Source organism: Gopherus evgoodei, chromosome 3, assembly GCF_007399415.2.
Source record: "Gopherus evgoodei ecotype Sinaloan lineage chromosome 3, rGopEvg1_v1.p, whole genome shotgun sequence".
NCBI classification, from domain to species: domain Eukaryota; kingdom Metazoa; phylum Chordata; order Testudines; family Testudinidae; genus Gopherus; species Gopherus evgoodei.
The window spans coordinates 86,318,574-86,335,577 of record NC_044324.1 but is presented as its reverse complement, the minus strand read 5'-3'; the positions used below and the strand labels follow the sequence as shown (position 1 = coordinate 86,335,577).

Genomic DNA, 17,004 nt, shown 5'->3' with positions numbered 1-17,004 from the left:
CTGTAGGTAGGTCTTTTGCATTGAATTTTCTTTTGTGAACAAATAACAAAACATGACTGGGCTATGCAAAGCTGCTAGCATTTCTCAGTTAGACTCGTTAGTTTTTTTGTCAACAAACAGAGTTTATAACTCAAAATGCTGCAGAAATAAGCAATTAAAAACACGCACACGTCCCTGCCCCCCTCTCTGACCAAATAGTTCCACTGCTGGAGTTGCACAGATGGTTTAACTTTCCTGAAGTCAAACATATGGTCAGTAGTTTTGATTGGTAAGTGCATTGACCTTGATTCTGTTTGATAGTGAGGAGTTTCATAGCAACTCAGTTTAATGAAAGAGAAGGTAGCTTGTGTTTTAGGAGAGAAATTTGACTTGTACCAAAAGAGAGGTTACTGGGTATTTACCGGGGGAGTGAGAGGAGTTGAGAATTACAGGTTCTTTTAAGCATATTGATTTGTGGCATTGATATGTAGTACTAGGGAGATGAGAGTTGCATGTTTTGGTCCCATCCCATTCCATAATCTTGTCTATAGCTGATGTAAGAAAATGATCCTCATGTTTTGATGGCAAAAATTAATAGAAAGATACATAAGCTGTAATAATCATTATTTATTCAGAAAAGCATCTGTAAATTCATATGCTTATCCAAAATTTAGCTTTACCTTTAACTCCCTCTAAGCACAACCCTCCTTGCTCCAATTGGCCCTATATCTCTTCCTCCCCCTAGATAGGTCCTGATTCTGTCTGCCCTTTGTGTTCTCTGTACCCACCATTCAGTATTATTCTGAAGTGGGGGTGACCAGATAACCCTCTTCCCCTGATCTGGTAAATGGTCTCCTCTTCTGGTAAATAGTCTCCAGTAGTTTGTTTCCTTGCTCTCATGCAGGAGGGCAGTGTAACCCTTTGGGATCCTGCTGATCCGCTGCTTTAAAACTGAGGAGCACTCTGGAGCTTTTCTCCACAGTATTTTGAAATCCCTGAGGGCGCTGAAATCTTTCTTTCCATCAGCAGTAGGTGAGAAAGGAAACTCTGAGAAGATCTGCCACCACAGGTAAGAAAGTGAGATATGTAGAAGGGACAGGGATCATGAAATAGGAATTTCAAAACAGGTTCAATTTTGGTTTGGAGATGAGCGCGTGTTCAGGGCGAGAGGTTATTTCAATCCATTTAAAAACCGCTTTTGAAAGGAAGGAGGGAGCTGAATTATTGAACATCAGTGTTGAATTTGGTGAGCTAGACTTCACATGTCATAAGAGGGTTTTTTAAAGGGGGGAGGAAGATGTTTTCTGATGTCTGCCTTGTCGGGTATGGGCTCATCACAGAATGCTGTACAGGGAAAGACTGTGAAATGAGTCCTCATCAGAAGAAGAGCAACCTTTCCCCCAGTCTAGTTGCTTATGATGTCTTGTTCAGGTTTAGTTATACCTCTGTCTTTCCTTTTGTGTTACAGTATTCTGGATTTCACACAGAAAGATCTGAATCTGACCATGAGAGCCAATGGGGTGGAAGTCCACTAACTGATACTGCCTCTCCACAATTACTGGAACCTGCTGAAAGGCCAAGCTCTCAACACCATGATGTCTCCTGTGCCTATAGACAGTACTCAGACCGCAGCTCTCTCTGCTATGGTTTTGCACTTGACCATTCCAGGTTGACTGATGATAGACATTTCCATACTCAGGCCTGTGAAGGTGGCAGGTGTGAGGCTGGTAGATATTTCCTGGGCACACCGCAGCCTGGAAGGGATACTTGGTGGGGTTCTCGTTCAGCATTGCCCCTGACAAAAGCTTCCCCTGAAAGCAGAGAAGCATATGAAAACAGCATGCCCCACATCACTTCAGTTCACAGGATACATGGTAAGAGATAATTGCTGAAATGGCGCTATAGCAGTATAGAGGCAGATTTTCAAAGGACTTAAACATGCCCAACTTGTATACATGTGACTTCTGATGTGTGTGCTCAAGTCAGGATTTGTGTGTATGAACTGGGAGTTGTGAAGGTGCAAGTCTGGGTTTTGATGATCTCGCCTAAATCGTAAAATATTCTATTTGTTCCATACTTCTTTAACTGTGAAATTTAGTTAGGAACGCATAGTAAGTGAAATCTTAGCAAACATGTGAAGAGGTGCACTTAGCATACATGTTTTATTACATTGAGTGAAGGCTGTGCAAGTTTGGACAGAATAAGAACTAACCCAAACTTTTATCCAGAACCAAACCTAAATTTAATATGTTCTGTAGTTTGGAAAAAAATTGGAGATTTTTCCCCTCTTTTTTACTTTTTAAACTTTTGATCCCTTCCACTGGTCCTGTCTTGGACTAGAAGTAAATATGCTGGAAAAAACAAAAAAACCAAAAACCAACAACAACCAAGACAGACTGTTTTCCAAGTAATTCCTGCCAGACTAAAAGAGTATTAGAAACATCAAAAGAAGCCCTTATCTTGATTTGATAGAGTCAAGAGGTTTGGATAAAATTCACATAAATACTCAGAATACCAGGTGCTTATCCAAATCAAATTGTACTTCCAAACTTTTTGAGCATTATCCATCACAACCTACCTTGTGCTGCAGCTGTTTCATATACAAATTAGCAAAAAAAAAAAAAAAGCCATGAGAAGCATGGAGATAATTATAGACTATTTGTGGCAGTCCCATGTAGTAGTAGTTGTGAATATTGAAAAAAGAACTGGATTGCAGCACTAGGTATTACCTAAAGAACTCATGAGAGCACTTTATATAGGGCCAAATCCTCAGCTATTGTAAATTGGCATAGCTCCATTGACTTTTAGCATGTGGCATTATAAATTTAGAAAGAATAGGTACTGTTTCATTCCAGTAAGAAAAAAAAATATGCCGAGAGAGAAAATGAAATAGCAGATTCAAGGAAATACAGTCTGAAAGAAAGAGAAGGAAGAATAGAGACCTCTGGTTAGTACTGTTCTGCGGCTTTCTGTTTGTGATAAGCTATTGCACTTCCTTGTATTCTGCTCCCTAATATTGATATTCATGAGTTCATCTAGCTTTTTCTTCCCAATATGAGAAATGAGACGTGTGAGTTGATTTCTCAGCTATAGACATACGCTTTGATATATATATATTTCTCATGTTATAATTGTTGGTGATCATGCTAATAGAGTAATGTAAAATATTATTTATGGATATAGTGTAGTTCTTACAGATACGATAAAAATATGTTTATCACTTTTTTACCACAGACAATCAAAGAAAGCCAAAAATAGAGCTTAGTTTTGATTTGCTTCTTAGTTTAACTTTTATTTCAGATGCTTCAGATAATTCCTCATTGTATGAAGCTCCACAGATCTATTACAGTGGATCGTCAGCCTGCATGTAGCTTTGGGGGCAGAACCAGACCTGTCAGTCACTATCAGGAAGGGAATGTCCCATGTTCTGAAGAGCCTACCATTTTCACTCTGCCTCCACAGTTGCAGACAGGCAGTTCCAAACCACACTACTGACAAACTACTGGAATCAATCTCTTACATCTCCTAAGAAATGAACACATAATATTTCTTCTGGATCTAAACTGGAACCATACATCCCTCTTCATGAAGCTCTGGAGGATGTCACTAAGAAGAAATGTGAGTCTCCTCCAAAGCCGAGAAAGGTTAAACAAACAAGACAAAAGGTTCTAAAAAGTTTACATAAAATGTGTTGTTTCTCCCCCAAATGAACTCAGCTCTTTTCTTTATTATAAGTGATTCCCACAAAGGGGGATTTTCTTCGAAGGGTTCCGTGGACTGGACAGTTGATTCATGCCTTAGAAGAAATTCTGAGGCCAGTTTGGCCAACTTTGAGGGCTTCAGCTGCCTCCAAATATTTTGCCTGCTCTACCTTTTCATGGACAGATACGTTTTAGCATCTCATTCTCCTCAAGACCAAGGAAGCTGGTGGTCTAGGGCCCTTTGTCTGAAAAATCTTCTTGGTGACAGAACTTGTTTTAGATGCATCCCTTGATGCACTACATTTCTCAGCAAGAGCAATATGTTACAATACAATGTTCTGCTTCTGGTTTCCCTTGTAGAAAGCACAAGTGCAAGAGAACATCTTTCCTGTGTGTTTCAAAATACTCTGTAAGAAAGTATTTTGGAGAACTGATAAACTACGGAGGGTGGGGGGAAGAGGGGATTGGAGTATTTGGACAAGACAAAAGAACACTAGCCTTTGGTAGGCACTAAAGAAGAGAGAAAAAGCCACATTTCAAATGTAAAAAAGTTCCTTGTACAACTAGAGGGACAACCACTACATTAGAGAGAGAAAGAACAGACTGGAGGAGGTTGTAGTTTACCACACAATATCCAGCCTTCTTAACATCATGATTCATATCCTTTCCAGTGTGCAGAACAATGGTCACTGTTCATATTGGATAAACATGTCCCAGACCTCTCCAGAAGGATACTCATTAGAATTTCATAAGAAGCCTAGATATAGATTCATTTTCTACTCTAACTCAACTTATCCAGGAAAGAAATGGGACAGGAAGAAGCTATTTACACCATTTCCATATAGATAAGGGGCTATGGAATCAATATTCTCTTACGAGGAGGGCAAAGACCTATACTCCATCCTGTTCAAAAAGAGTCAAAAAGAGATTGGGCAGAAGCAGAAAAGTGCTGGATTTTAATCATTTGAACACATTTTAAAAAAATGGAAATTTAAGATGAAGACTCTGAAATTCATCCCAGCAATGATCAGCAATATTTTTCTGTTACTTGTAGTTGAAAGGAGATATAAGTTCATATTCCATCATTACCATCCCACAGAAAGTTATCTTGCGATGCCAAAGGATAACATCACTTCCAACACAAGTCCTTACCTTTTGGATAGTGTGCAAAGACATTAGTGGTACTAATAATAGCTCTCAAACAAGAAGGGAACCATATTTACCCCTTCCTCAGTGTCCCATCCAGAGCTAAATTGATACTAGATGCTCAGTGTAAGATTTGGATTCCAAATAAGCATAGGGTGATATTCTTGGAGGAGTAGCAAGACGAACTATAAATACTCACACAGGAAGTGAGTTGTACTACAGTGCCTCTAGTACAGTCATTTGTGTTCCTCTTGGACATGATAGCATTGTACATAGATACACTACAGTGAACCACAGGCAAACTGAGAACTCTCCAGAATTTTCTTCAGTCCCTTCCATATTCCATATTATCCGACCCATCAGTGAAAGTGGGAAAAGTGCTTCATAAATCAGACACAGTCATGACAATGCTGCCAGCCTGGAAGTATAGGGCACTTCTTTGTGGAGTCACAGACAAACCAGGGAGCATGGCCCTGGCAATATAGGTACAGCATGAGAGCTCAGAACTATTTGTTATGGACTCAGGCAACTGGTTCTCTCCATGGACAATGGGCGTATATTGGCCACAACAGACAATATATCCACCAAATTTTTTCTAAACAAGTAGGAACCAGAAAAGGCAAAGCTACTGTTGTCTTAGGCAGAGAAAAACTCTCAGACTTCTTGTGGGACCTTGGGCAAGTTACGTAGGGCCAGATTTTGAGCCACTTACTCTTGAGGATGAACACTTATACAAATAATCCCTTTGGGACAAATTCTGATACCTTCACTCACATTGAAGGCTTTCTCCATAAGCATCCACATGAAGCCAATGGGCCCATTTGGGAGGTAAGGAGCTACTCACTGTGAGCAAAGGGATCAGAATATGGTCAATAATTTTGCTAAATTTCAGTTCCCAATCTATAAAATGAGGATTTTAATTTTAAGCACTTTGAGAAAGGACTATCTTCTTTTTATTCTTTTTCCAGTGACCAGCACAATGGAGTCCTAATCCTGACTGGGGCCTCTGGGTGCTACTGCAATACAGATAAATAATAATTCCCTTTTTCAATAGTATATATTAAGGCTACATTAATGTTTGTTAGGTGCTTGGATGCTATGGTGATGGGCCTACAGCTAGCTGATGTTGCCTTCAGCAGAGAGTGCTCCACAATATAATATCCCAGATATACACAGAGAATGTACTGTATATAGTATTTGCCACAGTTATTAACTTTATCACCCACACTAGAGGCACAATGGTGATAACATCCCACTTTCATAGATATGTGGACCTTAATACAAAGAAGAATAGAAAAAATTGTCGGTGCTTACCTGGAAATTTTCTTTCTTTGAGTAATAAGGTCCACAAATCCTGCCCTCCCAAGTAAACAATATCATTTATATAAGCTGAGACAAAACATAGCATTCAGTAATTGCAGAAGTCCTTCTTGTGCTCTGCAATGGACATATATATTAGCAGGTGTTTTACCAGTTACATTATTATATTGTCTCTGTAGTTGAGTATTATCTTCCTTCACTGTGGAAATTCTTTCAATTGTTAGGTTCTTCAGGGATAGGGTTAGTCCTCTCCTGCAAGTGATGGATGGGTCTGGTTCCGCCCCCTCCACTGCAAGCCAACTTGAACACTTCCTGTAACAGATCTGTGGGCCTTATTACTTGAAGACAGGGAAACTTCAGATAAGCACGGTTACATTTTCCTATTCTAAATGTTTGAGACAACAGTATTCTTATATTACAAAACTAAGTACAGTGCTAACTTGCTGTATCTGTGAACACAAAGGCAACTGTTTTGTTGTTTCTCTTTGTTATTGCCAGGCAGCAAGTATAATGTGCTATGTAAGGCCACCCAGTGTCTGGATTTATAATATATTTTACCTACATTTAAAGCACAGAAGGAATCAAAAGGACACAGTCTAATAATAATAATAATAATGAATACAAATTTATATAGCCTTTTGTGGGCCTGATTTTCAGATGAGTCTCAATCTACTCTCTGATTTTCTGGATGCAAAGAGGTACTTAGACATCCAAGTGCTGCGAGCTGTTTTTGTAATTCATTGTAGGTGCTAATTACACCTCCTAATTACAGACTATCATTGAAAATCAGGCCTTTATGTTCAAAATTGGATCAAGCAGACTTTCTTCTCGGAACATCCCTCTGAAGAAGTAGCGTTATCTGCATATTACAGGGGAGGGTGGTAAATGTACATTGGTTAAATCAAGGCTAGTGGTGTTAGACCTGGGACTAGAACTCAGAAAGACTGAATTGCAGTTTTGTGCCCAATTGATGTTTTATATCCTTATAATACTTATGTGGTAGGAAGAATGGTTTTAAAGATAAAGCACTTGTCTGGGTCTCAGGGACCCCATTTGAATTCCTGGCTCTTCTCTGGGCTTCTTTTGCAATCTTGGGGAAGCCACTTAACCTCTGCTTCTGTTTCCCATCTGAAAAAGGGGGGATAATAGTACTTATATTGCTTCTTGTCTAATTTTTGTGTCAGGGACTGACTGTCTTTTATGCACAATGGGACTTTCATTTCAGTTTGGGTCTCCAGGTGATACTGTAAAGCAAACAATAACCAGAAAGACCAACACACAACCCATCGTTAATTAAAAAGACGACTTTAGATTGTTTACCTTTGGTTTGTATGAGATCCACATACAAACCAAAACTGATGACTTGTTCTCTTTCTTTATCTGTTCTGCAGGGAGAGGACACTGGGATGAGGACAGTGTTGTTAGCTCCCCAGATCCTGGTTCTGCTAGTGAATCAGGAGACCGATACCATACCGAGCAGTATCAAAGTAGTCCACATGAGCCCAGCAAAATTGAAACTCTAATAAGAGCTACCCAGCAAATGATTAAAGAGGAAGAAAACAGGCTTCAGCTACAGAAAACAACCCCTGATCAGCTGGTCTCTATTAATGGAGCAGGGAAAAAGCACTCCATTTGTTTTGCAAACTACCAGCCACAGCAGTTGACAGGGGATGTCTGTCGTGTTCCTACAGTTGCCAACACCTCTCCTTGTGAACACATCCAGCAACGAGATGGAAAGCTTATGAGCCCACATGAAAATGATTATGACAACAGCCCCACAACACTGTCTAGGATAAGCAGCCCAAATTCTGACCGCATTTCTAAATCTAGTTTGATATTAGCTAAAGACTACCTGCATTCAGACATGTCCCCTCATCAAGCCACAGGGGACCATCCAGCAGCTTCTCCAAACTATTACACCTCACATAGGCAGTACTTTGACAAGCATGCTTACACATTAACTGGGTATGCTCTGGAGCATCTATATGACAGTGAAACCATTAGAAACTATTCGTTGGGCTGTAATGGATCACACTTTGATGTGACTTCTCACTTAAGGATGCAGCAAGATCCAGCACAGGGACACAAGGGGACATCCGTTATAATAACCAATGGAAGCTGATGTTTTTTCTAAAATATTTTGTGCTCTAAAAAAGTCTTTGAAATATAATTGGAAGATATATAAGTTTTAATGCCCTTGTTGTTACCAGCATTTGATATATCACACTGCACTAGAGAGAATAACCTAAGGTGCTGAGGATGAGTGAGTTGATACGTTACTGTAAAAAAAAAAAATAAAAAAGCACTGGCATTCAAGGTTATAGTGAATGGAGCTAAAGTCAAAGTTACTGCCACATTATATAGAAAAGAAGATAGAGGAGGTCTGTGTTGACAGCACATTGTGACAGGCCAGCTGAGCAATTCATGCATGTTGTGTTGGAATCAGTTGATGAAAATACTACTAAGGGCAGACTCTCTGAATTGCATGTGCCCCACAGGTCTTAGTCACCAAACAGCTATGCATTCTTTACATGCCAAAATGTGGATCATATATCTTTTCAAAATACACATCAAATGGGTACATTAACTGATTTGTTTATTCACTAGGCTCTAGCCATGTTATGTTGCTCAGTGGCATAAAGCATCTAGGACTAGCTAAAAGGAAAAAGAGAGCGAGATCTTCAGAATTATTACTTTATTGAATAGCCACACACATAATTACACACTTGTTTGACTTGAAGGACATAAATTGAGCAACATAGTTATGACTGGCTACTGGACTGCTTCCTCGTGCAATATTTAAAAGAAGGACCCAGAAAGGGGGATGTTCTCAGCCTGGTTTTGAGTAATGCAGAAGATACGATTGTAACAGGTAGACACTTTGAACTGTGATCATATTCTGGATGAGTACATGAGATGTCTGGAAAAGTGAAATGGAAGAAAATTAGTGAAGAGAAAGGGGGAAAAGGAGCTGAAATAGAGAGTGGTCCAAGATGAATTAGTTTAATCTCATAGTGATGTGTACCATGTAACAAAATATATGCTGTGAGGAAAAAAATGTTCCAATTGGCTGAACTATTCAGGAGTGAGTTAGAACCATAGGAGGAATTGCATAAAATTATTGGAAAATTGGCTGTAAGGACTATAAAACACAACTATATTAATGTAAGAATATAAGAGACAAAGACAGACAAAGTGAAGACTGCAGGGTGACTGTGATAAATTCTGAGAAAATATTTGGGCACATTAAGAAAGTGAATGAGATCGTAAGGACTCAAGGTTGGAAGAGGTAACCTCTTGACTGAAGTGATGGGTGTGATTTTGAAAAAGGCATACATTTTTGTCTTGTTCACAAAGGAAAATAGGGAAGAGATATCAGGAACAGTCATGTAGTAACCAGGGGAAGAGAAAAAAAGGTACTACAGGAAAAATCAGAGTCTTGAGAGAATATGGAGAATAAGAAACCCCAGTGTCCGATGACTGACTGCAGCATCAGGACCTGCAGGGACCTGCCTTAAATTAAGAGATATGTCAAAGGAGGTAAGTAAATATATTTAAAAACCTTATGATCAGGGAGATACTGTTGGACTGGAGATGAGCTAATATAACACTTGCACTTAAAAAGGCAGCTAGTGAAGATCATAGTAACAGTCATTGGCACAATCCTTCAAATGATTTCAGTGGGAGCTGGACCAGGCCCCTCCTGATTATACCAACCTAGAGTATGGGCAAGAGGGGGGGACGTTGTAAAAATGAGATGAGCACTACAGAATGGCTTGATTTATAATGTAAAGAAGCTAGATGCATGGGAGTTTACTTTCAATGATCATACGACACAATCCACCAAGTAGAAGGTTGCTCGGAGGGTTTGGATAGATTACAAAAGTATCACTCTTCAAGGCAAGGCTAACTGGTAGCAAAATAAGAATAATCTGGGTCACCAAGTGGAGATTTACTTGAAGACTGAGAAAATCACATAGCCAACTTGGAATACTGTTCTGATCACTTTGAGGCAGGTTGTGATATTCTTACACCACAAGCAATCCCATTTGACTTCAGTGTGATCATTCATAGTGAAAGATACTCTTTCAAAAGAGAAAGATGTTACAATCTGGCCTTTTTTATCTAAAGCTCATAATAGAAAAGGTAGAGCAGAACACGAAGCAGAAAGATAAAGAGAATGGAAGATCTAATAAGTGTTTAAATAAACTGGGCCTGTTATCTTTGGATAAGGAAAGATTTAGAGGGAATGTCACTGATGTGCACAAAGTTCTACATGGAAGAGAGATTAGATAACAGTATAAGGTTATTTGAATTAGTGGCAGATATGAGCCAAGAGGCATTAAATGTTAGCCAAGGAAAAATGAGAATGAAACAAATTTGGAGAGAATTATATTAAATGAAGCCTAATAAATTGAATGAATAATAAAAGTCATAAACAGGAGCAGCTAGTATAAATAATTTAAAAAAAAGATACAAACAAGGCAAGTATTTAATGCTGTTGAGAAAAATGCTAACAACTGCTAACTCAAAGGGGTGGATGGACCAAAATGGATTTCTTTCAGCCCAATGATTTTATATATTCCTAAAAAGTTAGGAATCAGAGGGTATTTTTGATAAGTCTAGTTCTGGATACATCTTTATTTAGTTTACATCTATGAATAGTATTAACTTTTTATTTGGAGCCTCATTGTACAGTACTAAAACGTGATTTGCTGAGTAAAACAGAATAGAAATACATGCTATCATATGTCCCTTGGAATACTGCTAGTACATTACAAAAGTGACTCTTAAGTAAATATGAATATTATACTAGATTACATTGTGAAAGGCACCTTCATAAATGACTATACTTCTAACACGGTTTGTTTATATTTTCATTTAGGAAAAAAGCAAGTAAGCTATGCAATAAAGATTCCCTGTTACTATTTACTGTGATCCCATATAGAATAAAAATTTCCAAGCAACTATTGTTAAATTAAATTTCTCCTATGCTGAGAGTTTCCATAGTTTCATTCCACTACAGTGGCAAATGCAGGAAGGTGCAGTGTAATAAACATAATATTTAAAATATTAATACAGATGTCTGGTGCCCTCCACCTGCAGCCATATTGTAAGACCAGCAAGACTGACACTTGCTCATTCCCCAGGCAAGATGGCAGCAACTACTGCTCCTTCTTAGTTCATCATTGTCATTGACTGGAGGCACTTGCCTGTTACAGGCTATCTGATTGGCCGTCCTGCTCCCTTAAGTGGTCAGCATGGAGGGAACAATTTTATCTTAACTTCAAAACTGGCAAGGAGCTTTTAATGTGATTTTGAAAAATTATTACAAATTATTTGTAAGCATAATTATTATGTAAGCTTAGGGACAGTTTGTAACCCTTAACTGTAGCATTCATTACTGCAAGTGGCATAACATGTACATTCCTGTAGGGCACAAAGCTTACTCTTGTTCATGACATCAGTGCTTATTGTATGACATACTTTAATGATCTTCATATTTAATTCAACTCCCCACTTTACCTCAATGATAAAATGTAAAAATCCTCAACGTTCTTAAAGGAATGTATGTTTTAAAAAAAGAGATGAGCAATTTTGGAAAATTTGAAAATGCAAGATACAGTATTTGCATTGATATTTTTCATTTTAGGGTATGTTTCAGTTCCACAAGTGCAACTAATACAATACTGATTGCACTGTAGTATGCTAACATTTTATAGCATTATGTCAACAAACATAACAACAAGTGAATATGCTAATAAAACCGAAAATTGCTTATGACCCTTATAGAAAGCTTGTTGAAAGCAATGGGAGTCTTTTCATTGAATTCAGTGGACTCTGGATCATGCCTTCTATGTCTTTATTTGATGTTAAGAAAAGAATGGAACTGTCTCTCATTTATACACAATTGCACTCAGTGGGCATAGTGTACATGTTTAAGGCCAGAAGCTTATACAAATTCTTAACTTAGAGTAAGAAACCTTACTCCTCAAGCAGTCCTATTGGTTTCAATGGATATATTTGTGGAGTAAGGTGCTAATCTAACCTAATCTGGCTCCTAGGGATTTGGCACTCGTTTTTTTTTTTTTGGTGCACCTGGAAGATGTAACTATGAAAACTGTAAAGGGAAATGCCCCCCAAATGACATGTACTACTAATGCAGATTGTTTTTTCTATACATGCTTTGAATAGGTTTAGAAAAATGTGGGCAGCTCTGAACATTGGCGGGTGCCAAAGACCAAGAACATTTTGCTGTGCTTTCACCTTCTGGGGAGCAGCCAACTTACTTTTTTGATGATGTTCCCACAAGTACTTGGTGTAGTACAGTAAAATCCTATTTATCCAACACTGTTTAATCCACAAAGCCCTCCTCTTATCTGAATCAGTTATATCTCTACTGACATGAAGCACTTATTCAATAATTTTCCTGATTACCTGAACCACCATTTATCTGAAAGGTATTGATAAGCTCCCAAAGTATTCAGATAAATGGCCTTGTGTGGTATTTCTGCAAAAGGCATGGATGCACTGGAAAAGCTGCCTGTCTGTTGCAGAAGCACCAACTTTTAATTGCAGCATCAAAGTCCAACAAACTCATGGCTATCAGACTGGGTCTTCAGACCTTCCATATGAAAGTTCACTTTAACTTTAATTGAGGTTACTGCTCACGAAACAATTCCAGGATCAGACCCAGTTATTTGTATTTTGGAGGCAGTTATGGTTATTGTCTGGTAGCAAAGTATTTCAATTCAGGTTTTTCCATGGAATTCTTTTAAATTTACACACAGCAGCATAGGGCCATACCCTGTTCCTGTTGAAGGAAATGGAAGTTTTGCTATTGACTTCAATAAGAGCCGGGTTGAGGAATTTACTTCCACACAAATATGCATGCTGGTTAGCTCCAAAATAATCCAGACTGCGATATTCAGGTAACTAGAACACCTATTTTATATATTGTTTTATTAAAAATGGCTATTAAGTAATCTGAGTGTCTGCAGTTAAAAAACCCCAACAGTGCTGTACTATCACTGTGGTACCATATACATCATTCAGTTTGTTGTGAATAAGGCCCCCGGAGCTCATGGGTTAGCAAAATATTTTTATTGCTCAGTGCTCCAAAGGGAATTTTTATTTTGGACAAGGAAAATTAAGTGTCATTTTCTGCAGAATGATGAGTGACAGTGCCCCTTTTACAGAAAGCATCCTTGGAGTGTCTGACAGTGAAAAATTACATGCAAGGAAATTTAACTATGGTGTTCAATTCATGCACACAAGAGTAGTGTGGATAAAACTTGGCTCCAACTGGTAAGAATGCACCCCTTTCTGAAAGAAGGTTAATTTATGGCTCCTGACATGAGATTATACATGAAAGAAAAGATCAAACATATAGCCATTATAGGAAGAAACAAAGGTTTTTTGGCTGGTTGTATCCACTACTTAACCTCTCCTTTCAAATGGTAAACATAGGATTCTAGGGTTTAAAATACAATTTTTAAACATTTTTATTTATTGAAATTTTGACTGCATGTGATTTTGCTCTTAGACACTAAAAAAGTAGGAAGTTTGGAAACACATGAAATAATCTTAACACATTATAAAACAGTGCAGCAGTTCCATTTCTAAATAAATAAAGTCAATGGGGAAGAGTTGTTTTAACGCACTGTAATTTTTTCCCAATGGTAAATATTTCAGCACATAAAACTAGAAAAAGGCACTTCAGAAACAATGACATGTTCATATTTGTTTTGACGAGCATATTTAAAAAACCCAAACAAACCCCAGCTCCCCAAACCCAATGGATTATATTTATGAAAAAAGACACAGGTTGCCAACATTTCAAATGCCATGCCTTGCAATGTATAGGTTCTAGTGACTGTAGCATAACATCTGTAATTTGAAGTTTTCCTTTGGAATGTAATGTAGGAAACACAATTTAGCTATGTTAACAATATCTTGCAAAGTGTTCCCATTTATAATTATTTATATTGTAAATAGCTTTCTGAAGTAAATTTGAAGTTAATGTGCATAAGTTGTATTTATTATGTGAAGATTTTTTTGGTTTAAAATACAGTTACCAATATGCAGTTTTTGTCTGGTTTCATGAGTTTTTGAGCAAAGGACAATCCTTTACATGGAAACATCTTCAAGAATGAATTTTAATCATTTTATGAATATCTCAGAATTAAAAGGATGTACAGGAGAAATTACTTAATTGGATTCCATCAGCTTTATATTTGAACAAAGTTTATTTAAATGGTACGCAGTACTGTTGGCACGTGCCTTTGAAATTAATTGAATCTAAATGAAGCATAGTTACATTTTATTCTTCATTTATAATTTGCAGTTTATAATCCACTTAAAATACCAAAATCAAGGATCACTGGACGCTAGGCTATGGCGAGGCTGAGACATACCAGTAACTCGCCAGTTATCTGCAATATTATACACACTGTTTAGCATTTGTATTATGGCTGATGTACTGAAGTGCAATCCACTGCCAATGCCCAATTCCTGGTATGATTGGGTCTTCCCCTGTCCCTGGAAGCTTTGGTGGCTGCAGTCCACCTGTCTCACCTTACCTGGAATCCCTGCAGCTGCAAAGGGAAGGCACTATTTCAGGCCTTTGTGGAGGTAATTAAGATTAATTGCACAACATCTAGGGACACATGCTTCCTGCAGCTACAATCCCCACATGATACCTCTGCTTTAAGCCCAGCAATGACTGTTCTGGAGAACAGCAGCTCTGCAGAAAAGGACCTGGGGATTACAGTGCACGAGAAACTGGATAGGAGTCAACAGTGTGCCCTTGTTGCCAAGAAGGCTAATGGCATACTGGGCTGCATTAGTAGGAGTATTGCCAGCAGATTGAGGGAAGTGATTATTCCCCTCTATTCGGCACTGATGAGGCCACATCTGGAGTACTGTGTCCAGTTTGGGCCCCTCCCCCCACTTCAGAAAGGATGTGGACAAATTGGAAAGAGTCCAGCCGAGGGCAACAAAAATTTTTAGGGACCTGGGGCACACGACTTATGAGGAGAGGCTGAGGGAACTGGTCTTATTTAGTCTGCAGAAGAGAAGAGTGTGGGGGGATTTGATAGCAGCCTTCAACTACCTGAAGGGGGGTTCCAAAGAGGATGGAGCTAAGCTGTTCAAAATGGTGGCAGATGACAGAACAAGGAGTAATGGTCTCAAGTTGCAGTGGGGGAGGTCTAGGTTGGATATTAGGAAAAACTATTTCACTGGGAGGGTGGTGAAGCACGGGAATGTGTTAACTAGGGAAGTGGTGGAATCTCCACCCTTTGAGGTTTTTAAGGCCTTGCTTGACAAAGCCCTGGCTGGGATGACTTAGTTGGTGTTGGTCCTGCTTTGAGCCGGGGTTTGGACTAAATGACCTCCTGAGGTCTCTTCCAACCCTGATATTCTATGATTCTGTAATGGTTAAGTTGGTTTATTAGCTGGGTATCAAGTAGGAAGAAGAAGGATTCTGAGCCAGAAGATTGGAGTGGAAGGAAAGAAGGAAGGGGCTTTTCTTCCATTGTCCCCATTAGCTGCCCTCATGCCTCACCGAAATCCTTTCCCAGGACACCTCTCCCTGGTACCCCAATTTTTTTACTTTGAAAATCTGCTTGCATTAGAAAAGCAGCTTGCATTAGAAAAGTAGGATACATGAGAGTGAGGACTGCTGGTAAGGAGGCAGTGGGGCCTCTCATTCCTGCAGCCCCATCAGTTATTTTGGGCACATTTTTTTAGGTTACTACTTTGTGAGACAGTCAAATAACAAAAGTTGTGAGAACTCTGTGACCTTTTACTGTCATATTGTTACCTCTGGGTGTAAACTGAGGGGGCACTTAAGGCTGCAAAATCATCTCAACAAAATGTCTTGAGCAGTTACAACTGTCCTGTCAAAAACCTAAATATTGATTTATTTTAACAGGAAAGCAATTAATTTCCTGTAGTTTGTCCCTTTAATGTGGCTCCAGTTTGGGGGCCCCCACTATAGAAAGGATGTAGACAAACTGGAAAGAGTCCAGCTGAGGGCAACCAAAATTATTGGCAGCACCCTCAAGCTTGCAAACAGCCTCCACCTTTTTGTGTGGCCCATGCAAAGGTTTGTCACAATTGCAGTCCCTATGGTTGGTGGAGCACAGGGACTACTTTGTTAGTGTGGTATGGGGGTCAAAGAGACAGGTGGGGAAGTGGCCTTCTGCACAACAGCCAATGGAGTAGACCAGCTACAATGGCCCCATCCTAAAGAATGTACCAGACCTTATATAACTCAACATATGGTATGGAGACTCTGTACCACCTGCTACTTGCACCAGCTGGTATTTGCCACAATTTGGCCCTCTGAAATCTAAAAAAGTAATTGGTTCTACATGCAAAGAGAGGAAATAAAGTTAAGTGCAAACTTTCCACAAACAACACTTTAGTTCTCTTTGTAGATGTGACAAATGTGCATTTTTTTTAAACAGTAAGTACTGGCTTTTCTGAAGGGCTCATCATTGACCAAACTCTGCTTCCATTGAAGTCAATAGCAAAACTCCTGGAGTATGTCTACACGGAACACTAAGCCCTGGATATGACTCAGGTATAAGGCCAAGCTTCCACTTCCCTCCACACAGAAATAAGTCTGACTTGGGCCTGGAACTCCTCTGGACTTGGGCCCATGGATCCTATTAGGGGAATGGGCTGGAGTACGAGTTCCCACAGTGTGGATGCAGCTCAAGTCTGGCTCATGAGGCTCAGATCTGGAGAGTCCACCAATGCTATCCTAAAACCTGCTGCATTTCCCAGACTTTCCATCCCCAAACTTCCCACGCAAGTCCCAGGAACCAGAAGCAACTGCTTGGTTCAA

The 17,004-nt window shown here is 39.1% G+C and overlaps 1 protein-coding gene across 1 annotated transcript in view; it reads left to right on the top strand.

The window, feature by feature from the left end:
* SIM1 (SIM bHLH transcription factor 1) overlaps positions 1-8,268 on the top strand; it is a 58,980-nt gene extending 50,712 nt beyond the window's left edge. The window contains exons 10-11 of the mRNA XM_030554226.1: positions 1,448-1,853; positions 7,538-8,268. Of these exons, the coding sequence (XP_030410086.1) occupies positions 1,448-1,853; positions 7,538-8,268 (1,137 nt within the window). The remainder of the gene's footprint in view (positions 1-1,447; positions 1,854-7,537) is intronic.
* The last annotated feature ends 8,736 nt before the right edge of the window (positions 8,269-17,004 follow it).